Source organism: Rana temporaria, chromosome 6 (assembly GCF_905171775.1).
Source record: "Rana temporaria chromosome 6, aRanTem1.1, whole genome shotgun sequence".
Taxonomy (NCBI): domain Eukaryota; kingdom Metazoa; phylum Chordata; class Amphibia; order Anura; family Ranidae; genus Rana; species Rana temporaria.
This window is the reverse complement of record NC_053494.1, coordinates 118,339,967-118,365,591: the sequence shown is the minus strand read 5'-3', so window position 1 is coordinate 118,365,591 and position 25,625 is coordinate 118,339,967. Positions and strand designations below refer to the sequence as shown.

General features: G+C 42.5%; 1 protein-coding gene across 26 annotated transcripts in view; it reads right to left on the bottom strand.

Moving 5' to 3' along the window:
* The window catches only part of ABI2 (abl interactor 2), a 157,080-nt gene that overhangs the window by 30,318 nt on the left and 101,137 nt on the right, over positions 1-25,625 (bottom strand). For 13 of the 26 annotated variants that reach the window (XM_040357254.1, XM_040357259.1, XM_040357260.1 and 10 more), the window contains 2 exons: positions 12,444-12,602; positions 84-188 (listed from right to left, as the gene is read on the bottom strand). In XM_040357254.1, the coding sequence (XP_040213188.1) occupies positions 84-188; positions 12,444-12,602 (264 nt within the window). The remainder of the gene's footprint in view (positions 1-83; positions 189-12,443; positions 12,603-25,625) is intronic. The other 13 variants (XM_040357257.1, XM_040357267.1, XM_040357268.1 and 10 more) reach the window with 1 other exon arrangement.

Genomic DNA, 25,625 nt, shown 5'->3' with positions numbered 1-25,625 from the left:
TACATTTAAAGTGTGACTGTTGAAAATGTATTCTTAGAGATTACACTATAATTTCATAGGACTGGTCATTAAAGTGTACTGACCTAGCACTTTTTTCACCCTCACATTTCTTGCAATTGCTGGCTGCTTCATGTCCCTTTTGTTTACCAGTCTGACAAGCATTCCACAGAAAAGAACAGGTGGTCTATCTGTGAGCCAGAAAGTTAAGAGTAATATTAGAGAATTAAAGAGAGAGCTAGAGAGGGGTAAATGTAGAGCAAGAATTAAGAAGCCAGACAGATATGTGGTGGATGGAGATCCTAGAATGCAGAAAAGCAAGAAAAAAGGTAAAGGGAATTGTTAAGTGTACAGATGTTTTGGCAAATGCGAGACTGATTCACTGAAGTGTGCCCGGCCTTAAAACATTGTTACCAAGACTTTAAAGAGCAAGCAAATGAAAAGCATGGGCATTTTTCTTCTAAATGTTATTTTTAAACGGACAATCACACATCAGTGCATCAAGCCCAACAATTAGTAGCAAAGTCTATAGCAATGTGAGCAAGGTAATAATTAGCTTTGATGTGGCTGAAAGTGCAGCCTTTTAATTATACGGTGGGTGTGGTTACAGATAATAAGCAGCCTGTCCCCATTTCAAACATTTGCTTTGAAACCTACAACTTGAGATGAAAGAAGTAAGGCTTATATGTTATATATTTTAGTATGCCAGCTTGTAAAAGGACCATCCCTGCTACTCCATTTACTGAAGAGTATGCAAATATTCTACCATTACTATACAGTATTATATGGGATATATAAAGAACAAAGGGTTTTGGTTGCTTTTACTGGTTTAGAACATACTTTTTCCAACATACATATACAAGCCACATGAAGAAGACGCAAATATGCCATCTGATGGCAGGCCACATTACTGTAGGCTTTGCTGTAGTCTTGAAATATAGTTCAGTGCATCTGTCTGGTATGCCTTAGCACACTTCCACTTGGTCTATAGTGATCAGCAAGGGTGGCAGCAGACCAACAAGGCAAAAAGTGAATGGGAGGGGGGGGGGGTCGCAGTGCTCGGCATGCAGTTAGTGAGGACATTTATTATACGGACAGTGGTCTGGGAAAGGAATGCTTCACATAGGGTAAAGTATGGCACCACACTGGGATTGGGAAGGCAGAACTGGATATACTGGTGTTGGTGTGTCTTGGAATTGCATGGATGCTTTATTTATACACATAATAAAAAGTTTCTTGTTGTAGATTAATTATTGTCAAGCTAATAAGCAGGAAGGTGAAAATATTTAGAGACTAAATAAGTTCACCTGACCAACAGCTGGGGCTGTACCAAGTCTAAAATGTGTTTGCGCAAGAATACTATGCCCTAATTATGTATGGCTAAATACATAAGTATATCTTTCTGTACAGTCAACCTTATGTACCCATTTTACATATAACCCATGGACAGAAAGTTTAAGAATAGTTTGGCTAAGTGTATATTGACACATTCATTTATCAGAAAACTTTTTTTTATTTTTTTATCAGCAAAATTAAAAGTACAATAAACATGTTTTTAATATTGGAATACCTATATAGCAACAAAGATGGATCCTTTAAAAAAAAAAAAAAAATGTAAGGTAAGGGCAATTAGTCATAGTTCACAAAAGCTCAACAAAATAAACTAAAATGGACCTGCTCACTAGTGCACAAAGTGCAGTGCAAGGATGTTTTACCAAACTATAATGCACCCTATGTTTTAAAAGTATTTACCACCTAACCCCAGATGTCTTGTGCTTTAAGATAAAATATCTACTGAAGCATGTGCAACTTTAACTTAGCTGAGCAAGCTAAACATAAATAAAAAGCCCCTAAAGATAAAATGTTCTGACAACTGCACAAGGGAAACAGTTATCAGGGAAGCATTTGTTTCAAGAGACAATTTAACTGGAAAGAAGATACATCCAACTTCAGGTAAAGAATACCTTTTCAGAAAAATGTTGAGATAATATCTCTTCTAGACGTCCAACAGGAACCATACCATACTACAAAAAATACAAATCTAAAAACTGGTCTTCGTTATCAAACCCTGGCGCTCTTCCACTTTCTGTACCAGTGCTCTGTGCTGTAATGCTGGATATATAAAAATTTACCGCAATATAGTAGCATAAAAAAAAAAAAATATATAATATATAGATGGTAGCTATTTCCTGACCTCACTAAAACAGGATATCACAAGGAGTGTCAATATTATGCCGCGTACACACGATCGGTTAAACTGATGAGAATGGTCTGATGGACCGTTTTACATCGGTCAAAACCGATTGTGTGTGGGCGCCATTGGTTAGTTAACCATCGGTTAAAAAAAAGGCAACTTGTTTTAAAATTAACCGATGGATTCCTAACCGATAGGACAAAAACTGATCGTTGGTAGGCACAACCATCGGTTAAAAATCTGAATGCTCAGAATCAAGTCGATGCATGCTTGGAAGCATTGAACTTCGTTCTTTTCAGCACGTCATTGTGTTTTACGTCACCGCGTTCTGACACAATCGTTTTTTTAAACGTGAGTTTAAAACGTGATGGTGAGTAGGCGCGACGGACCATCAGTCGGCTTCATCGGTTAACCGATGAAAACGGTCCATCGGTCCGTTCTCATCGGATGGACTGATCATGTGTACGCGGCATTACATTTCCAAATCTAAAGACGTGGATTACTGCATCATGAAGAGTAGAGATACAGGTTAGTTTAAAGTATGCTTGTCTAATCAGAATAAAAGCTGCATCCAATCCTTTGGTACTGAGGATGCTATGTCTTTATTGCAGTCTTAATCTATGTAAACTTATTTCTCAAGATGCTGGTAAATGAGGGGTGCACAGAAACACATGTATAATGAAAAGGACCAAGACATGCAGAGGAAAAAGGAGAAAACATAAGCATCATGCTATCCTTTATTTGGATAACATGCCTATTTATGTTGAAGCATTTTTTTTATTTAGACAAAGCAAAAGTGCACATTAGAAATTGGGTACAGAGAGCATGCCACCTCTGTATCAAAGAAACTTCAAGTGGGAGATGTTGTGCTATTCAGATGCAAGCATACCAACCAACATTGCCTAATCTCAAAAAAACTCATAGCACACATTTTTACCTTCTATGACAAATATATTTGGCACCACAAACATATATAATTAACGCATAAGACCAAAGAATGCAAAAGCCCAAGCAAATGTTATACTGTACATTGATTGCATTAATAATGTTAATAATGTAGATGAGAGAACATAGTAGAAAAATATATTAACAAGCAAATAGAATACAAGTACATGACAAGTGAGTGAGATAGACCACAAAAGCATTTATTGTTTTCCTGTAGCGTAATATGCAGAAACCTTACAGAGGAACAGTTAAAGGTCACTGGCTATGCTTGTATTTTCACTGGTCTCAAGATAAAAATAAATGAATATATAGAGGCTGATGCCAACTGGCATAATACGCTAACCACATAAAATTGTTCTTAAAGTGATTAAATGCAGAAACCTACATACAATTGATTAAATCAATGTAAAGTCAGGATGGTTAAAAAAATATAAAAAAGACAAATTATATGGCCCTGTAATCATCAACCTAAAACGAAATATATTTTAAATTAAAGCAGTGTAAATCAGCCTCATGCATTCCCTGTAAAGCAGGGCTGGCAAGTGAGGAAGAAAAGGCAAAAGGATCCAATCAGTTCATGTGCTGACAAAAGTATGCCGATAGGAGGAGGAGAAAGCAGAGTACCAGAGAGATGAGCTCATCACTGTCTGCTTCTCCTTTCACTAGTCAGCAACATGATAACCTGAACACACGCTCCGACTTTGGGAGCACATTTGAGCATAGCTTCCAACTGTCCCTGATTTCGAGTAATGTCCCTCTGTCCCCCTTTCCTCCTCATGTGTCCCTCATTTTGGTCTGATCTATATAGTTGTATATAAAATGCACTTTAGGTTTCAAAAAGTGTTTCCTAATGCTAAACTTTTCATCCAAATTCTAAATTGCTGCATTTGTCGATTGTAAAAGCCAATATAAAGGAATATTAGTAGTAAAAAAAAAAAAAGCACTTGTGGATTTAACCAACCTTTTTTGGGGGGTTATGTCCCTTTTAAGGGGTGTGGCAGGGGTGCGTCCTATGGCTACATATGTTTGTAGGTAGGTGTCCCTCATTCGCATCTCAAAATGTTGGGAGGTATGTATGAGAGCCGTCCTAACTGCTGCAACACAAGTTGGTCAGACTTTGAAAAAAGTTCCTGCACTAATTTGGTATGTCTTTGGGTCTACTTCAGCCCGTTGAATATCACTGAAGTCGGATCAAAGTCAGATCATCATAACTCATCTGACTTTGGCGTGTGACTTGTGCTTTGAGGATCTTGAAGAGGAACCCCACATCAAAAATGTTAAAAACTATATGTGCAGCGTTCCCCCCAAATTCCATACCAGACCCTTATCAGAGCACAAACCGGAAAGCAGCATTAATCCAGACACTCAGGACGGCTCACAGACAGCAGTTTACATCACAACTGGAAGTAACATACACCGCTGTCTATGAGCCATCCTGAGTGTCTGGAAGCGCTAAGAACCATTGGCGTCCCTGGACCCATCAGCTGCCTCTTCACCAGTGAGAAGATAATCTTTCCCACAAGCAGATGAACCACATTATTAATCACACATGCGCTGGACATCTCATACATCTTGTGAGTTACCAATGGTCTTTTATGGAATCAAATGTCTTAAATTGCTGCACTTGGCGCTGCTCTCCTTCTGTCTTGGCCTTCCACAGAATTACTTCTAGCCTGTCACAAGCTGGCAGCCATCCACAGCCGGCTTATTTAAGAACACTTCAACTGTCATTGTGCCACAAATGTACCCCTCCACATGAACTCGATGTCAAAGAGTTCCAATTACCCACTCTCTTTATTCAGCTGATCGTAAGCAACAGGATAACCTGGACCGAATGATCGAATGTACTTTCTCTTGCCTTATCCGAGCTCGCAGCCTTGCAGGTCAGAGCGTCACCGCCCGGGGAATGATGGTGCAGTGTTCACAAAAGGTTAGGGTCTCCAGATGATGCCACCGAATGACCACGCCCTGTGTCTGTAAAATAATTGGCAGAGAGCAGAGCTTGCATAACTATGTGTGCTATGGCCGCAGAGACCACACTGCCCCAAAGTAAGCCTGCCATGTTGAGGGCATGTGGGGGGGGAGGTGGATGGGGGTGTCGCTTGCTCGCTCCGCTCCCCCCTTTCCTGACCTGGACAGCGTGCTCGGAAAAGGGACTGGTATGGATTTGGGGGGGGGGGGGGGCCCTTTTATTTTGGTGTGGGGGTTCCCCTTAAAATCCATACTAGACCAAAAAGGGTCTAGTATGGTCTTGGGGGGGACCGCACGCAATTGTTTAAATTTTGGCGTAGTGTTTCCCCTTAAGATTCATACCAGACTCAGAGCCTGAAATTGTCGGGATCAAAGTCTGATCCTGTTCATTGAAGTTGAACATGAAGTCGCAAGGCAAAGTCAGATCCACAGTCTTATGACTGTCCTGTTGTATCGGCGTGAACCCAGCCTAAATGACTTTGTGGACAAACATATGTTATTATTTACAATGATACTAAAATTATGATTTTGGTACAAAGCACTTTTTTTTTTATGTGAAACTAAAGGGTAGAGATTTTTAGCCAGATTCAGAGAGGTTTACGCCGGCGTATCAGTAGATATACCGTCGTAACTCTAATCTGCGCCATCGTAAATTTAAGTGTATTCTCAAATTGAGATACACTTAAATCTAGCTAAGATACGACGGCGGGCGCCGTCGTATTTTAGCTGTCTATTTAGGCCGGCCGCTAGGGGCGTGTACGCCGATTTACGCCTAGAATGCGTAAATCAGCGAGATACGTCTATTCACGAACATACGCTTGCCCGTCGCAGTAAAGATACGCCGTTTACGTAAGGCGTTTTCAGGCGTAAAGTTAGTCCAACAAAAAGCTGGCCTAGCCAATGTTTAGTATGGACGTCGGTCCCGCGTCGAATTTTTACGTCGTTTCCTCAAGGCCGTGAATGGGGCTGGGCGTCATTCACATCGAAACCAATAAGTCTTTGTGGCGTAATTTGGACCATGCGCACTGGGATATGTCCACGGACGGCGCATTAGCATAAAACACGCCCACCTCTTTACAATTTGAATTAGGTGCGCTTAGGCCGGCACATTTACGCTGCGCCGCCGTAACTTAGGACGCAAGTGCTTTGTGAATACAGCACTTGCCTCTCCAACTTACGGCGGCGTAGCGTATATGCGATACGCTACGCCTGCCTTAAGTTAGGCTCTCCTACCTGAATCTAGCTATTTATATATATTCGTAGGTGTCTCAGCAGAATTAACATACACTACCAATAATGTAAATAATTTGTGGAATATCAGTCATCTGTTGCCTTTGGCAGGGAGAGCAACATGCCCTAACATTCAATCCTGAAAGAAAAAAACCTTACAAGCATGTTTAGTGTACAAATCATATTGACAAATCTGTGGTTGCCACCAACAGTGTACACAATGTACAATGTGGCAGAGACGGAACGGTTTGTCAAATTTACCAGACTCAACAGAAGTTAAATGTGTTACTAAACCCAGGACACTGCATGCACTATACCTGGTCTGCCACAGTAAATAGAACATGGAAATTCATTCATTTTAGTAACTATAAACTGCTAAATACCTTTTCTCATCAGCAGTATATAGCAGTCTTGTGACTACGATCAGGTGCTTGTTTAAAGCTTATAGGAGGAGTTTTCACACTGCACTGGCTGCCCTATCAGGATCCAGGAACCCCGATCCTCTGTCTGGCCAGGGCCGATTGGCCCTGTCCAGAATCACATGCACTCTCCCAAGAAAAGAAAAAAAAACACATCTAGCAATGCACACCAAACTGAGAATATGCAGCCTGACTTCAGTAACACTGTCTTATCTGGACCTCTTTTGGAGTCTGTGGAAGAAGAGGATCTGTGCATACAGGATCGAACAGCCTTTTTGCACAATTGAGGATTAACCACTTAGGTTCCACCGTGAGTATAAAAAGGATGCTTTCCTGCATATACACACCGATTTTACGGTTGTAGTTTTAGTAACACTTTACGTTCCTCATCTGCAACATGGTATCAATTCTGTATAGCAGTAGGTGATTTGTGTAGAAGGCGGCTCAGGCAGCGCAAGATGGCTTTGCAACTGCAAGGTCCACGTTAAAGTCTGTGTTGGGTTGGCCCCATCGCCAAAAACACGTTATGGTTAACAACTGACCCCAGAAGGGGGAAAAAAAAAAAAAAAAACACAGCACAGTTGCACATTTAAAGTGGTTTGAAAAGTTCAAATTTTTTACCTTCATGTATTCCCCCCATACTCACCTGAGCCCCATCTAAATCCAGTGATATGCAGCGGCTCTCCTGGGTCTCTGTCTCCTCATTGGCTGAGACAGCATTGGAAGCACCTACTACTGTCAATCACAGCCAGTGCGCCAATGTGGAAAGAGTGGTGGCTGGGCCAAGCCCCGCTCAGTGTGAATGGACACACAGAGAGCGAGTCTTCTCGGGTGCCCCCATAGCAAGCTGCTTGCTATGAGGGCAGGAGGGAGGGACCAGGAGCGCATGCAGAGGAACCAAGAAGAGAAGGATCGGGGCGGCTCTGTACAAAACCTCTGCACAGAGCAGAGGAGTATGTTTTTAATTTAAAATAAAAATCTGCTTTCAATAACAATAAGTGTGAAACCAACTCATCTTCAAAAAACACTGAATTTGGGGGGGGGGGGGGGGGGGCAGGCTCTGTGACCAAAGTGGTTTTGTATTTGTTGTAGTTATCCATATTGAAACATGGATAATACGGAAGATTTGCAATTTTCAATAAGGATTTTTATTTGTGTGCTTCAGATGACAAATATGATACTACACAAATAACCATTTAAAGTGGACTCTGCAGGAAAAAAAAAAATACATTCTATAAAATTAATTTATATACGCCCCCTTTAATTCTGTAATAAAAAAAATGTATCTGCCAACATATTTTTAACCTTATTTTATGGAAAAGAATCAGTCAGCACTGCAGATTATACAAAGGCATTAATGAGGCAGAAAGAGAGCTTAATTCTGGCAGAGTTTCCAGTATGCTGATTATGTTATTGTGCAAGAGATACACAAACATTGATATCCAATTATACTATGGTACAAAATGAAATATTACTTCTAGATATTTTAGTGCAGTGAAAGTTTATTCGCAATATCCAACCTGCCTATATACACAGAAAACAAAATTGGTCAAGGACCTACACTAATCAGCTAATTTGGAAATAGCATATCTCATGCTTGTCGGATGCATATTAAAGCGGTATTAAACCCAAAAGCAAACATATTACAGCTTACCAATTATTAGATAAGATTGCTGTATTAGTTTTCATTTTCTAAGCTTTCTTTCTTTTATTTTCACCTGGTTTCACCCGTTTTGCTCTTAGCAGACACGCGTGGGTGCCATCTTAGCAGACACGCGTGGGTGCCATTATTTTTAAAAGGCCCCCCGAAGCATCGTTAAACACAATGGCATTTGCGCACGAGACAAACTAGATGGTGCCGCGCTTTAACCACTTCATTACTGGGCACTTAAACCCCCTTCGTGCCCAGACCAATTTTCAGCTTTCAGCGCTGACGCATTTTGAATGACAATTGCGCGGTCATACAACACTGTACCCAAATTATATTTTTATCATTTTTCCCCACAAATAGAGCTTTCTTTTGGTGGTATTTGATCACCTCTGCGATTTTTATTTTTTGCGCTATAAACATAAAAAAAATGAAAATTTTGAAAAAAAAAAAAAACATATATTTTTTACTTTTTGTTATAATAATATCCCGTTTAAAAAAAAAAAAAAATCGCAATAAGCGTATATTGATTGGTTTGCGTAAAAGTTATAGCGCTTACAAAATAGGGGATAGATTTATGATTTTTTTTTTTTTTTTTACTAGTAATGGTGGCGATTTGCGATTTTTTGTCAGGCCTGCGATATTACGGCGGACGTATCGGACACTTTTGACACAATTTTGGGACCATTCACATTTATACAGCGATCAGTGCTATAAAAATGCACTAATTACTGTATAAATGTGACTGGCAGTGAAGGGGTTAACACTAGGGGGTGAGGAAGGGGTTAAATGTATTCCTTGGGTGTGTTCTTACTGTGTGGGGGGAGGGGACTGACTGGGGGAGGTGACTGATGCTGTTTCCATATGTAAAGGGACACAGATTGGTCTCCTCTCTCCCTGACAGCACGTGGAGCTCTGTGTTTACACACAGAGCTCCACGTCCCTGCTCTCACCGACGATCGCGGGTGTCTGGCGGACATCACGGCCGCCAGGCACTCGTATCGGCTCCCGAGCGATGCGCCGGGCACGTTGTTTTCCCGATGCGGCGCCCCCCAGCGGCCCGCACGGGGAACAACAACAGGACGTCCACCCGGCACTTGAGAGCCGCGCTGTGGATGTCTTTCGTCCATAGCGCGGATCCCAAGTGGTTAAAAATAAAATAAAAAGGTAATCTTTCCCCATGTTTCTGTGGGTAGGGCAGCCCACTGAATTAAATGGTCTGCCCTACATGCAAAGTGCAGCCACAGAAGATGTGAGCCAAGCCTAAAGTGATTGTAAAAAAAAAAAAAAAAAACTTTGCTTTTTAATTTTCCAAAAAAAAAAAAAAAAATGATGTTATACTTACCTGCTTTGTGCAAGGATATTGCATAGAACAGTCTCTTACCTCCTCTTCTGGGATCCAACACCCCACCAGACTGAGAATGTTGCTGTCCAAGTCTCCCTGTTGCTCATTCATCCAGAGAATATAGACACCCTAATATTGGAGGCGTGTTACTCATCAGATCACCAAGTGAAAACAAAGGGAGACAAAGCCTTAATAAAAGAAAACCAATATAACCACCCCATTTAAAGATTGTGGAGATTATTACATTTTTGGTTTTGGGTTAAATGCCACTTTAAGTATCACTGTCAATGCAACCGAACATTATAAATGAATGTAGAGAAGCATTCCTGACCACATACTCGTAAACCCACAAGATCCATCAAACTAGGATTTTTATCCCCGATATCTCTGCCAAGTATCAGCAGCTACCGTATGTGCAGCTGATAAAATCATCTCTCAAAGCTACTAACCAGGGTATTCATGCAGGGAATACTCCTCTAGGATTGGTTCATGGCATATACAGTAGAAAAAAATGGGCCAAGTCTGGAAAATAGCATGTCCCAATCTTGTACAATTCTTGTTTATGCTAAATACATGTTCACTATGAGAACCATCCACCTCCAGGGCACCAAAATGGGCACAGTACAACTAAACAGGTACATTTTTTGTATCTAACGCAAGACCAAACAGCCCAGCTGACCTAAATAAAACAGAATTATTCAATAGTCTAAAAACAATAAAAAAAGACAGAATGCCCAGATCTGTGCTATAAAGGAGTTTATATTAGATGAAACATTGGGAAGCGTGTGAATAATACAAAAAAAAAAGAAACACCCTGGTTGCTGTGCAGAACAGAAACGCAAAGGTCTAGCCAGGAAAAAGTATTGACATGCAGAGTAACATCTTAAAAAGCATAATAAACGTATAAACATGCAAGAAAATCAAACAGGATCACAATATAAATAAAAATAAATCTGAATAAAATACATTATGACCTGACAATATATATTCTAACACGAATATAAAAACACTAGAGGCTGTTGTAACCATTTATGATTGGTCTGAAGCTGGGAACACAATTTTTCCCCATCAACAGCTTTATATTCTGCTCCAAAAAAATATAAGTTTCATCAATATAAACTTAGATGAAAAAGCACTTCACAAATTTGTAAAGCATTTTGAAAGAAAACTTTTATGCATGCCATTTGTTTGAATTGCTACTTTTTTTTATATGCCCCTTCGTTTTGCAAGATAAAAAGGTCTTCCCAGAAGCAAACCATATCTGCATTATTTGACTCATCAATGCAATTATATCTAAACCAAGCTTGTCTGAAAAGTTGCATGTGTGTTCTCCCACCATATTTGTGATAAAACAACTCCTATAAAAAGACTAAAGGTCATGTAGGTAGTTAAGAAACAATGTTTTTAATTTCTGCATATAAAAAAAAACTGATGGAGTGTACTGCATGCAATTTTTTATGTATACATCATTTTATATAAATCGGTCATAAACGGAACTATAGAGAAATATAAAATCATGAGATCAATATATTTCCCTGTACAAAATGTCACCTTTCATTTACTAGGGTTTATTATAAATTAGGCATTTTAAAATAGACCTTGAAAGAATAGGACAATAGAAAATCTTGTACAAGAAAATATTTTGGTTATGTCTCATAAAGAAAATTTAAACATGGTAAACAAAAATGAGTTCAGTGGAACCTTGGATTGCGAGTAACGAGAGTTTTCGCAAAACGAACACTGTATTTAAAAAAAATCCTAACTCGGGTTTGTGATTGTTGTCTCACAACACTAGCAAGATTCAGGCCAAAGCGGTCTGCAGTACCGCGTTTGGCCTGAGGTGGGGGGCGCAGGAGCAGAACAGAGCCGTTCGGAAATGCACGAAAAGGCCCGAGGACAGCTCGGCTGACCTTGGGAACGGAGTATTTCCGGGGTTTGCCGAGGTGTCCTCAGGCTTTTCCGGACGTTTCTGAGGCTCTCCGTCACCCCCAACCTCAGGCTGCATGCGGTATTGCATGCCATTGAAGTCAATGCGAAACAAATAATTTTCGTTCCATTGACTTCAATGGGGAAACTTGCTTTGATATGAGAGTACTTTGGATTACGAGCATTCTCCTGGAACGGATTATGCTCGTAATCAGAGGTTCCATTGTAAATGCAATAAATTGTCAGATACAAATTCACAACAAATCTGCATTGTTGGCAAGACAAAAACAAGTGTGTATGGAATGATACCCTAAAATAGTTATTGAGGTTGTACGTAAACTTCTACTTTTTACCAGACAGCTTTGAAATATAAAATATCAACACTATAAAATTAATGTCCAACTCTGTCCAAAGAGAGGACATGGAAAACATAGCTCAACTGTTATTGAGGATAGATTGCTGCAGCTTCAGTTGTTTGTCACTGATTTCTTTCAATGACAACTGGAACAGCTGAGCTGGTGACAATCACAGGCAAATTTGAATTGCCTGAATTAATTTGGTTTGTCAAAATAACACACAATATGTACTGCAATTAAAAAGCAGTGGGCAAGTTAATCAACCAGTTGATTGATCAGTTTAAAATGCTAAATCCACACATTTTATTTAATATGATTTATATATATTAGAGTTTTTACAGAAAAAAAAAGAAAAGATTCGGCATCTCCAAATAAGTTGTCCTTCTATGACTTGTTGCATTCAGCATCTTACCTGGATTTTGGCTATAAAACGGCCCTCCGTTTATCTGATTTTGAAGATTTGGCTGTGAGGTCATAGATGGAGGACGACGATATGGAAGAGAACCTCCTATTGTTGGTGGTGTGTGTCGGGACGCTGGTCTGTTCATACTGTAGAACTGAGCAGGGTTACCTAAACATGCATAAGCAAACACAATTACCTAAAACACAAAATCAATTTGCTTTAAATAAAGCAAAAGTTTATCATTTTCACAAAAGCTTCAAAACACTGAAATTATATCAAAGACTGTATGTAAATGATAACTAAAAGAGACATAAATATGGAGTAATAAGAGATTACTACATACTAGAGAATAAAGCAATCAATAAAATAAAACATAAAATATTTAACCTATAGCCCTTAAAATAGCACTTGTACAGAATAACACGTAACTAAAATGGCTAAAAGAACAAAATACCTTTACGGTTTTAAAGTGTATCTAAATCTAGTCTTTAATTTTGGATAGCGTGGACGGGCTGGAATTTCTTTTTTCATGCTGTCTGTGCACTCACAGACATCTTTTTGTTTTATAGATCATTGCATCGAGAACTAGAAGTGAGGGAAAATCTGAACTTATGCCTTGTTACTTGGTCTGGAAAAGAGGGGGAATCTTCCAAAATGGCACACTTGTTGTGGTGCCAAGAGGATTTCCTTTACTTTGGATAGATCTACTCTCACTTCCTGACTAAAAATAAATAAATAAAAAACACCCCTACTGGACACAAGCAGCAAAGAAAATTATTTTTGGTAATTTTAACCATACTTTAATGTTAAAAAATGGACTTTTGATGTATTTTAAATCCCCCTACATATATTGCTCTAAAGCAAACAAGCTGTATGGTAAAAATTATGCTGTGGTTTTATTTATTTTGCAAAAAAAGAATTGCTGCGCTGGACAGTACCTTGAAGATTCAAACTGCTGTTCTTACAAGCCAATTCAAAAAAAGTAAAAAATAAATAAATAAAACCAGCCAAAAATGGTTGCTTCGTTTGTCAGGCCAAGGAAGGGTTAAAGCCCTTGTTTTTTTTTTATTATAGTTTTTGGTGTACCCCATGGGGAGGTTTCCACTCTCTCCCCATCAGAAGAGCAGGAACTGATGGGAAATCTCTCAACCTGTGGCACAAACAAAAACACAAAAAATACATTGTAGTGGGGGGAAGAGATAAACCACCCATTTTTTTTTTTTTTTGCTGTCCAGACCTTCACCTGGGCATGACTGCTCCCCCTCCATTTCTTTAACGGGTCAAAGGCACAAGCAAATAGGGAAATATCTCCCCAATGGGGTCATAGACAGCTAAAGAAGTTTAAATAACCATAGGACACTATTAATGTGGGAACTCAAAGCCATTAATATACCGTACTTTTGTCCGCTATGTTAAATGGATTTTATAAAACCAGAAAACCACATTTACTCACTGTACATTGTTAAACTTGATTACACCATTTTTTTAATACATAGTTCAATTTGTTTTGGCTCACATTATTCAATGACTGAATTGAAGACGCATACCAAATATGTAGTAAAATAAATACAGTATAGTATATATACAGCAAATAGCTTCAATACTTCTCAAACTTACCATTGTCAGTACTACTTAAAGCGGAGGTCCACATAAAAAAGTGAAACTTCGCTTTTTGGAACCCTTCCCCCCTCCGGTGTCCTATTTAGCACCTTTCAGGGGGAGGGGGTGCAGATACCTGTATTTGCACCCACTTCCGGGCATAGACTCCCACCCGCTGTCTTCTGGGAAACACACTGTTCCCAGAAGACAGCAGGGACCGGCGAGGACGTGCAGCAGGGAACCAGGAAGTGAAGCCGCAACGCTTTACTTCCTGATTCCCTCACAAAGGATGGCGGCGGAAGAGCCGCAGAGAGCCGAGCGATTGCTCGGCTTCAGCATCGCGGGCACCTTGGACAGGTAAGTGTCTATTTACTAAAAGTCAGTAGCTGCTGTATATGTAGCAGCTGGCTTTTAATATGTTTTAAAGGCGGACCTCTGCTTTAAGGAAACAAAAAGCAAAATAATTCTGTGCTGTCTGTAAGTGGTGAGCAGCTACAAAACCAGTAGACAAGTGGATAAAAAAAACATACAAATGTAGCGCTAAGGTGCAAATGATGAATACACTAAATAAGTAATATATATGATAAATCTAGTGAATACGTATATAAATATTGTGTGCAAACACAGTCTCTTTAAAGTGGGTGATAGTCCAAAAAAATATTAAAAGTGATAGTGCTCCAATAATTCCAAAACGTGAAACCAAAGAAGGAAGAAGCCGTCACCAACTGAAGAGAGGCTTACCGGAGGGAGTGAACCCTAATATATGTATGTTCGAGAGGGTCAATCAAGCATGATGTAGATGTAATTGGACCAATCAGTGCTGCAGTTCACAAACTACCTCCAAATCTACAAATGATGTTGCCCAAAAGAGGATGGTTGGATATATGTATGGAGTGACCCAACAGTGGTCAAAAAGCGAAGCCAAATGAAGAGTAACCAGAAGAGGAAAAAGAAAACAGGCACATAGCGTAATACTGTATTACGGACTGTATTTAATGTAGGTAGGAACACTTACATTATATGTTGAAATATGCGCTAATCAGATAAAAAGCGGCAGCAGTGGGGTACCCGACGCGTTTCGCAGCCTCGTGCATCGTCTGGGGTGTACCCTCACTGCTGCCCTCCACAAATATATACACAATGTGACCTTACAAGAAATCCCCGGAGGGGGTGTCCAACCAATGAGTGACCACTTCCAGGTTATTTCCCAGAACTTCCGGCTTGCCCTTCAAGCCTCAGACTGAGAAGAACCAGCAGTTATTGTTTACCAGCATTCAGTGTATATGTAGAAAGAAACATAGGCACATGTGATTAGAGCAAACCTGTGTGGGTGGTAGAACTCGTCACTCACGTCATCCCAATGTAGCGATGAACCGACGGCATGGGACGGACATACCCAGTCCCTGTACGTTATCGCTGAAGAATGTGGCATATCACGTGGGGACGCGACCATCAGCATGTCACCCGGAAGTAGTACGCCGCGCTCCAACTGAAACCAACAGGGAGCCGACACTCTCCCACTGAGACACGTGAGGACGCAGCCAACCACACCTAATCCGGAAGCAGCGCATCGCGCTCCAACACGGACTGGCCAGGAAGTGGATAACTCCCACACCAACAGGTTCTCAAAGTATCACGATCTGCCACATGAGGGCATTAGGCTCTATGGCACATCGTGACACATTATGTATGCTCCAAAATGTAGTTACTCGCAACTGAATAGTGTTCCACTAAATGGGTTCTGACCCAAATAGAAAAATGAACGTAGCAAATCTTTATTATAAGTACAACTATAATGATAATATTATACATGAATGAAATTTAAAATTACCCTAAAAAAAAGGGAAAAATAGAAAAAATAAATAAAATTGTATCTTCTCCTGACTAGCTGTGTACGTAAGGGAAATACCCCCATCATTGTCATTAAGATGACTCATGAAGGTCTCCAATGATGCCATCCCAAAGGAGGAGGATGTCGTCTATATACCTAGCCCACAGCACTAACGAATTGGTGCCGTAGGCATAGACATCCTCCTCCCACTTCGCCATGAAGAGATTGGCGAGACTTGGGGCATATTTGGCCCCCATGGCAACGCTGCGTGACTGAAGATAGAAATTATGATTGAACCAAAAGTAGCTCCGCTTGGTAGCAAATTCCAATAACTCCATGATAAAATCACGTTGGAATGGAGAAAACTGTTGATCTTTATTCAAAAAGTAATAGACTGCCTCCAATCCCTTATGGGGTATACAGGTGTATAATGAGGCAACATCGGCCGTCATCATAATATAATCACCTCGTATAACCACATCTTCTAATTTCCTAACAGTGGCACCAGTATCCCTTAAGTAGGAAGGAATTTGCCTTACCAAGGGTTGTAAAAAGTGATCAATGTATCGACCCACACGGGAAGTGATTGAGTCGATTCCACCGACTATAGGTCGACCCAGTGGTCTTGTTTCAGATAAGATCTTGTAACACTATACCCATATCTTTATGTAATTTATGCCCTTGGTATTTTCTATTGACTGTAAGGTCGTCTTACCAATGAGTGACTATAGTCTTGGGGCTTTTTTAATTATCCAATCATGGTATTTATTGGTACCTTTACAATATCCATTACGGGATAGATTATATAATATATATATATATTAGTGCTGTCAGTTAAACGCGTTAACGGCGTTAACACAAACCCATTTTAACGCCGTCAATTTTTTTATCGCGCGATTAAGGAGGTTCACCCTTTAAAACATTTTTTTTTTGTCAGCACGTACCTCTTAACCCTTTCACGCCGACGGGACGCATATATGCGTCCTCGGCGTTCGGGGGTTATACCGGGATGATGCCTGCAGCCGCAGGCATCATCCCGGTACCGTTGTTTAGAGTGGGCGATTGGCTATCCAAACATAACAACCGATGCGGCTAAAAGCCGCTCGGTTGTTATGCCGGAGGAGCGGGAGGGGACATCCCCCCTCCCGCCGCCTTTCGCCGCTCTGACCGGGCCTCCCGTCCCACCGGGAGACCCGATCCTCCATCCGCCGCGTTCTGTGTTCAGGCGGAGACTGACACTAAGCCGTAAACGGCTTTGATTCAGTCTCCGCATTGAAACCACGGAAGCGGCGTCATGACGTCACTTCCGGGTTTCTCGGCTGCCAATGGTGCCGGATTTAAAAAAGTACACAGTATTCAGAATCGCCGTTTTCGGCGATCTGAATACTTTGAAGTGCAAAGGAGGGCCCTTGAGGTCTTTTAGACCCCGATCCCTCCATAAAGAGTACCTGTCACCACCTATTGCTGTCACAAGGGATGTTTACATTCCTTGTGACAGCAATAAAAGTGATCAAAATGTAAAAAAAAACAAAAAAAAAAAAAACACAATTTAATATTAAAAAAAAAAAAAAAAAAAAAGAAAACAAAAAAAAAAAATTTTAAAGGGTGAACCTCCTTAACCGCGCGATTAATCGTGAGTTAACTATGACATTAATGCGATTAGAAATTTTAATCGCTTGACAGCACTAATATATATATATATATATATGAGAGAGATATAGAGAGATAGAGAGATAGAGTATATATATATATATATATACACAGACAGACAGACAGACAGATTTTTTTATTGCTTTTTTTTAATGTTTCCCTTTTCAGGGTCATTTTAAATTTCATTCATGTATAATAAATATAATCATTATAGTTGTATTTATAATAAAGATTTGCTACGTTCATTTTTCTATTTGTGTCAGAACCCATTTAGTGGAACACTATTCAGTTGCGAGTAACTACGTTTTGGAGCATACATAATGATAGGTGTCACGATGTGCCATAGAGCCCAACGCCCTCATGTGGCAGATCGTGATACTTTTAGAACCTGTTGGTGTGGGAGTTATCCACTTCCTGGCCAGTCCGTGTTGGAGCACGATATGGTGCTTCCGGATTAGGTGTGGTTGGCTGCGTCCTCACGTGTCTCAGCGGGAAAGTGTGGGCTCCCTGGTTTCAGTTGGAGCGTGGCGTACTACTTCCGGGTGACGTGCTGATGGTCGCGTCCCCACGCGATATGCCACGTTCTTCAGCGATGACGTACAGGGACTGGGTATGTCCGTCCCATGCCGTCAGTTCATCGCTACATTGGGATGACGTGAGTGACGAGTTCTACCACCCACACAAGTTTTCTCTAATCACATGTGCCTATGTTTCTTTCTTCATTTTCCCCCAAATGCTAGTAAACAATCACTGCTGGTTCTTCTCAGACTGAGGCTTGAAGGGCAAGTCGGAAGTTCTGGGAAATTACCTGGAAGTGGTCATTCATTGGTTGGACACCACCTCCGGAGATTTTTTGTAAGGTCACATTGGGGCTGATTTACCAAGCCTTTGCTCCATGATTCATGGAGCAAAGGCTGGAGCAACAGCCGTTTTGGCATTTACTAAAGGAATGTGCTGGCAATGCAGCACAATTCCTTATTTACTATAATGCCGAGTGTGCCCAGGAGGGGGCGCATGGTGAGCCTCTATGGACCTGGCGCACAGCATTTAAAAATGTAAATAAAAAGTGTTTGGGAGTTAGTTTATTAGGGGGGGGGGGTGTGGGGAAGTGTAGTGACATGTGTTTGTTTAACTTCTACGGGCAGAATTGAAAGTGAAAGTGACTTTTGTGAAAACGAGCCGCTACGCCTGCAAGTACATTTAAACCTGTGGGAGGTTTAGTTGAGTACTGCGCATTCGTGAGCGGCAAATTCGGGCACTTACGCACACCGCTTCACTACGCCGGCAAAATATTTGTAAATATCAAGCGGCGTAGCTGCCTTTGCGCGGCTTGAAGCGGCGCAAGTGAATGCCCGAATCGTTTTCAGCTTACGCTGACCATGAAGGGGAACTCGGTGCCAAATAAAAAAAAAAAAACGGCGTGGGTTCCCCTCCAGGAGCATATCAGGTCCTTAGGTTTGGTATGGATCGTAAGGGGGGAAAACCTATGTCGAAAAACCTTATCCGAGCACGCCGCCTGGCCGGACAGGAATGGGGTTGGGGACGAGCGAGCGCCCCCCCCCCTCCTAAGCCGTACCAGACCGCATGGCCTTAACATGGGGGAGTGTGTGCTTTGGGGCAGGGGGGCACTGCGCCCCCCACACCAAAGCACTCTTGTCCCCATGTCAATGGGGACAAAGGCCTCTTCCCGACAACCCTTGCTGTTGGTTGTCGGGGTCTGCGGACGGGGTCTTATCGGAATCTGAGAGCCCCCTTTAATAAGGTGGCCCCCACCCTATGTGAATGAGTATGGGGTACATCGTACCCCTACCCATTCACCTGGCGGGAAAATGTAAAGTTAAAAAAAAACACACTACACAGATTTTTTAAGTAATTTATTAGTCAGAAGACCCCCCCCCAGCTTTCGGCTTCTTTAAGCTCTTTTACAAGGAGGGGTAGGCCCGGACTTCACTGCTCTGTTCCATCTTCTGCCGTGCTCCACCGGGGGGGCCGGTCTTCTCTGTTCTCTCTTCTGCCAGGCTCCACCGCGGGGGCCCGGTCTTCTCTCTTCCCTCTTCTGCCGGGCCCCCGGGCTTCTCCGCTGTCTTCTTCCTTCTTCTCTTCCAGCGATACGACGAGCTCTCCCGCTGTAATGCTGTCTGAGTGTTGCGCAACGACTTATACAGGCATGGGGCGTAGTCACCAGGTGATGCCACCCGGCGACTCCACCCTTTGTTACATCACATTCCGGGGGGGGAGCCCAGCAGAAGAGGGAACAGAGAAGACAGCGGAGGAGAAGACCGGGCCCCGCGGTGGAGCCCGGCAGAAGAGGGAACAGAGAAGACAGCAAAGACCCCCCCCCAGCAGAAAACGACGGAGAAGACCGGGCGCACCCCCCAATGTAAAGGAGCTTAAAGCGAGAGTTCACCCAATGATGTTTTTTTTTTCTCTTTTCCCCTTAGATGGATGCTCGTTTTGTCTAGGGGAATCTGCTAGTTGTTTTAAAATATGAGCCGTACTTACCGTTTTCGAGATGCATCTTCGGGAGCGGGCGTTCCTTCTTGATTGACAGTCTTCCGAAAGGCTTCCGACGGTCGCATCCATCGCGTCACTAGTAGCCGAAAGAAGCCGAACGTTCGGCTTCTTTCGGAAAATCGTGACGCGATGGATGCGACCGTCGGAAGCCTCTCGGAAGACTGTCAATCAAAATAGGAACGCCCAGTCCCGCAGCCCATACCCGGAAGCGGCGGAGAAGATGCATCTCGTAAACGGTAAGTACAGCTCATATTTTAAAACAACTAGCCGATTCCCCTAGACAAAACGAGCATCCATCCAAGGGGAAAAAGTGTTCTGTACGGGTGAACCCCCGCTTTAAAGGGGGAGGGGGCCCCGGCAGAAGGCGGCGGTGAAGTCCGGCTCCCCTGGCAGAAAACGACGGAGAAGACCGGGTGCACCCCCCCAATGTAAAAGAGGGGGAAGGAGCCCCGGCAGAAAACCCCCAGCTGACTAATAAATTACTTTAAAAATCTGTGTAGTGTGTTTTGTTAACTTAACATTTTTCCCCAGGCTCCCAGATTCCGATAAGCCCCCCACCCGCAGACCCTGACAACCAACGGCCAGGGTTGTCGGGAAGAGGCCCTTGTCCTCATCAACATGGGGACAAGGTGCTTTGGGGTGGGGGGGCGCAGTACCCCCCCATGTTGAGGGCATGCAGTCTGAGCGCTCGCTCGTCCCCACCCCATTCCTGTCCGGCCAGGCGGCGTGCTCGGATAAGGGTTTGGTATGGATCTTGGGGGAACCCCCATGCCGTTTTTTCGGCGTAGGTGTTCCCCCTTACAATCCATACCAAACCTAAGGGCCTGATATGGTCCTGAAGGGGAACCCACGCCGTTTTTTTTTTACTTGGTGCAGAGTTCCCCTTCATGATCACGTCCCCCACTCGCCCCTGGTCCCGACGCGGGTGCCCGGCGGGCACGATCACCATCGGGCACCCGCGATCGCTCGTTGCAGAGCGAGAACCGGGAGCGGTGTGTGTGAACACAGCTCCCGGTCCTGTCAGGGGAAGAAATGCCTGATCGTATGTTCATACAATGTATGAACAGCGATCTGTCATTTCCCCCCAAGTCAGTCCCACCCCCCTTCAGTTAGAACACACACAGGGAACATACTTAACCCCTTCCTCGCCCCCTAGTGTTAACCCCTTCCCTGCCAGTGGCATTTTTAGAGTAATCAATGCATTTTTACAGCAATGATCACTATAAAAATGCCAATGGTCCAAAAAATGGGTCAAAAGTGTCCGCCATAATGTCACAGTACCGATAAAAATCGCTGATCGCCATTACTCGTAAAAGAAATAATAAAAATGCCATAAAACTATCCCCTATATTGTAGACACTATAACTTTTGCGCAAACCAATCAATAAACGCTTATTGCGATATTTTTTTACAAAAATTACGTATCGGTCTAAACTGAGGAAAATAATCTTTTTTTTTATATATTTTTGGGGATATTCAATAAAGCAAAAAATATTCATTTTTTTTCAAAATTGTCGCTGTATTTTTGTTATTAGCGCAAAAAATAAAAAACGCAGAGGTGATCAAAGACCACCAAAAGAAAGCTCTATTTGTGGGAAAAAAAGGACTCCAATTTTGTTTGGGAGCCACGTCTCACGACCGTGCAATCGGCAGTTAAAGCGACACTGTGCCGAATCGCAAAAAGTGGCCCGGTCATTGACAAGCAATATGGTCCGGGGCTGAAGTGGTTAAAAAATAACAAAACTGTAAAGTTAGCCCAATTTTTGTGGATAATGTGAAAGATGTAAATAGATACCTAACTTGTCACACTTTAATATTGCACACAGTCATGGAATGGCGCCAAACTTTGGGACTTAAAAATCTCCATAGGCGACGCTTGAATTTTTTTTACAGGTTACCAGTTTAGAGTTACAGAGGAGGTCTAGTGCTAAAATTATTGCTCTCGCTCTAAACGAATGCGTCAATACCTCACATGTGTGGTTTGAACGGCGTTTACATATGTGGGCGGGACTTGCATGCATGTTCGCTTCTGAGTGCAAGCTACTAGGGACAGGGGCGTTTTTTTTTCTTTTTACGCAATTTTTTTTCTTTTTGCACTTTTTTTTTATATCACTTTTATGCCTATTACAAGGAACGTAAACATCCCTTGTAATAGGAATAGTGTGCGACAGGTCCTCTTTATGGAGAGAGGCGGGGTCAATAAGACCCCACATCTGTCCTCCAGGCTGGAAAGCATGAGATTGGAAAAAACAAAAAAAAACACTGATCTCATGCTTTCAGCCGCAATTGCAGCTTTGTTTATGTTTCTGTTTTTAAATCTCTATGCTCCTCATTCGGCGGCGGACGATTCGCTCTCTGGGCCTCCGATGGCACGGGAGAGCCCGGAGATACACCGGATGGCGGTGGGATGACCCCTCCCGCCGCCTGTAAGAACGATCAAGTGGCGGAACAGCCGCTATGATCGTTCTTATGGGGCGAAAAATCGCCACCTGTAAAAAAGGCTGTCTGAATGATGCCTGTAGCTGCACCCATCATTCAGATATCCCCCACTGAAGTCCAGGACGTCATATGACATCCTACGGTACGGAAGTGGTTAAAATTTGCCTTGGTCAGGGCCGGTGCTACCACTAGCAGCCGCTCCACTATAGAGTGCCTCCATACAGCGCTGGCACAGCAGCGGTGGAGGAATGGAGGAAGAAAAGAAAACATCCCCTGCGCGCCCCTGATCATCACAGTGCCACTGGCAGCGAGTGTGACTGCTGCGCTCTGATGAAGAGGTCCTTGTCGCCTCGAAATGAGTCAGCCGGCAGTGACACCTCTATTCCCTCCTATTCTGGAGTGTGGCTCGAGGGGTATCTACCACATCATTGTTGACAAGCCTATTATGTCATTTCTCTTGCGAGTAGTTTTCCATTACCTTTTTATTTTTTTAAAACTGTCAACGGTAACACACTAGGCTGGTGCGCTTTTCTTTTCTTTTGTCGTTTTCTACTAGGACATTCCCCGTCCATGAAGGGCAGCAAGGCCACTGTTACTGTTTTTGACACGGTTGATGTGTGTTCCATGTGGAATATTGAATAACTGTTGGACAATCCATCCGTACGCAGGAGTTTTGTTTTTTCTGTGTATGACCTGTCTGTGTACCTGCGGTCACATCGTTACAGTCCACCACCAGTCTGCCTCTGATGTACCGCTCCGCCTGTGCTACAGTCAGCCAGCTCTGCCTCTGAGCCTCTGCCCAGTGCTGCCTGTGCCCATACGTCGCATGTCCCCCCCCCCCCATTATGGAGGCCGCTCTCTCCTGTGTTTTTCCTATTGCGGCAGCCAGCGCAAGATTTACAGTACCCTGTCGCGAGAACCAGAGTGATGAGATCAGCACCCGTTGTGTCACTGGGAACACAATGCTCGTGCCCGGCGGCCGCGATGGCCGCCAGGCACCCGCGATTGCCCAGTGACCGAGCAGGGACGTGGAGCTCTGTGTGTAAACACAGAGCTCCACGTCCTGTCAGGGAGAGAGGAGACCGATCTGTGTCTCTTGTACATAGGGACACAGATCGGTCACCTCCCCCAGTCACGCCCCTCCCCCTACAGTTAGAACACTCAATAGGCTACAAATTTAACCCATTCCCCGCCCCCTAGTGGTTAACCCCTTCCCTGCCAGTCACATTTATATAGTAATCAATGCATATTTATAGCACTGTTCATTGTATAAATGTGAATGGTCCCAAAAATGTGTCAAAAGTGTCTGATGTGTCCGCTATAATGTTGCAGTCCCGAAAAAAAAAAAAGCAGATCGCCGCCATTCCTAGTAAAAATAAAATAAAAATCATTATGTCCCCTATTTTTTAGGCAATATAACTTTTGCGCAAACCAGGTTATTGCGATTTTTTTTTTTACCAAAAATATGTAGAATAATACGTATCGGCCTAAACTGAGAAAAAATATATATATATTTTTTTTTAAAAAATTGGATATTTATTATAGCAAAAAGTAAAAAAGTGTTTTTTTTTTCAAAATTGACGCTTTTGTTTTTATTTTTTATTTATAGCCCAAAAAATAAAAACCGCACAGGCGATCAAATACCACCAAAAGAAAGCTCTATTTGTGAGTGAAAAAAAGGACTTCCAATTGTTTGGAAGCCACGTCGCACGACCACGCAATTGTCAGTTAAAGCGACGCAGTGCTAAAATCTCGTCTGGGCAGGAAGGGGGTGTATGTGCACAGTAGGCAAGTGGTGAATTTTTTCCTTTTTACTGCAGTGGTTCTCAGCCTCAGTCCTCAAGTACCCCTGACAGGACATGTTTTGTGGATTTATCTTATTAAGAATTGCTGTCCAGACTGTCTTTTAAAGCACATGTGCAAGATGAAGGAAAACCTGCAAACATGGCCTGTTGGGGGGGGGGGGGGGGGGGGTTATTGGCGTACAGGCTTGAAGTGCTGATTTACAGCACTGTGCTTATATGTAGCGCAAGGCAATCCTATTCTAATTGTGGGTGTTTGAGGGAAGCCAAGTGAGTGTTAGAACACCTGCTTGTGTTTTTTCGGTTGGGCTTTGTGTCCCTCTTCTTAAAAATGGCTTCACTTCCTGTCACACAGCTGAACAGGAAGTGAGGTTAAAACCCTACCAATGTCTTTTCTTGGGGACACAGGTCAATCTAACTAGTGTCCCCATTAAGCAAATTTCACTCCAGCACTGCTGTGTACACCCCAAATGATTATTTAGTTTTGGGTTTAGTAATGGCAAAGCCACTCTGCAGTACAAGCATAGTCGCTGAAAATCTGAGGGGAAGCACTGACGATTTTAACATCCAATCATGTAGAAGCAAAGTTTTTTTCTTTTGTTCTTTTCTTCCTTGCTTGTCCACTTGTAGTGCAAAGTGGATTTGCCTTTAGTAAATGGAATACAAAGTCCAAGATCCCTAATAAGTTGGGGTGTACACAGCAAAATGCTAGAGTGCAATCTACATAATGGGAAACTATTTGGGTTGATCTGTGTGTCCCCAAGAAGAGACATTAGTAAGGTTTTACCCTCACTTCCTGTTTGGCTATGTGACAGGAAGTGAATGAATTTGAAGTAGAAAGTGACAAAATTTGGAAGGTGACTTCACCCTATCAGGGGTGCAGACATCCCCAAAAAATGAGCAGACTTTTAATCCCTCTGCACACTAGCCCCAAGTAAAAAGAAGAAAGGATTTCATTTAGTTTAAATTTGCAAAGACACATTCCTCAGATCAACTGTGATGCATGTCAATGGCCCATTTAGCCATTGTTTAATAGAAAACACCAGTTGCCTTTCACTAGAAACATTTGTTAGTCCGATCCTGGAAATCTGCATCTGCTTTACTATCACTTTCCCTAAAAATTGGGTTCCTGCACGTAGACGTGCGACCACCGTGTATTGGATATGCGCATATGTGGTTCTCAGAAAGCGGTGGCCAGCACACAGGACATCACGCCCCTACAGGAAGTTGCTTGTACTGCTGCTAAAGGTCTCTGAGGAAGGGATGATACTTATTTGCAAATTAAGAAAATTGTTTATTTAACATTGGGTGGTGTTTGTGGGGGTCCTAACACACATACATATTAGCAACGCTGTA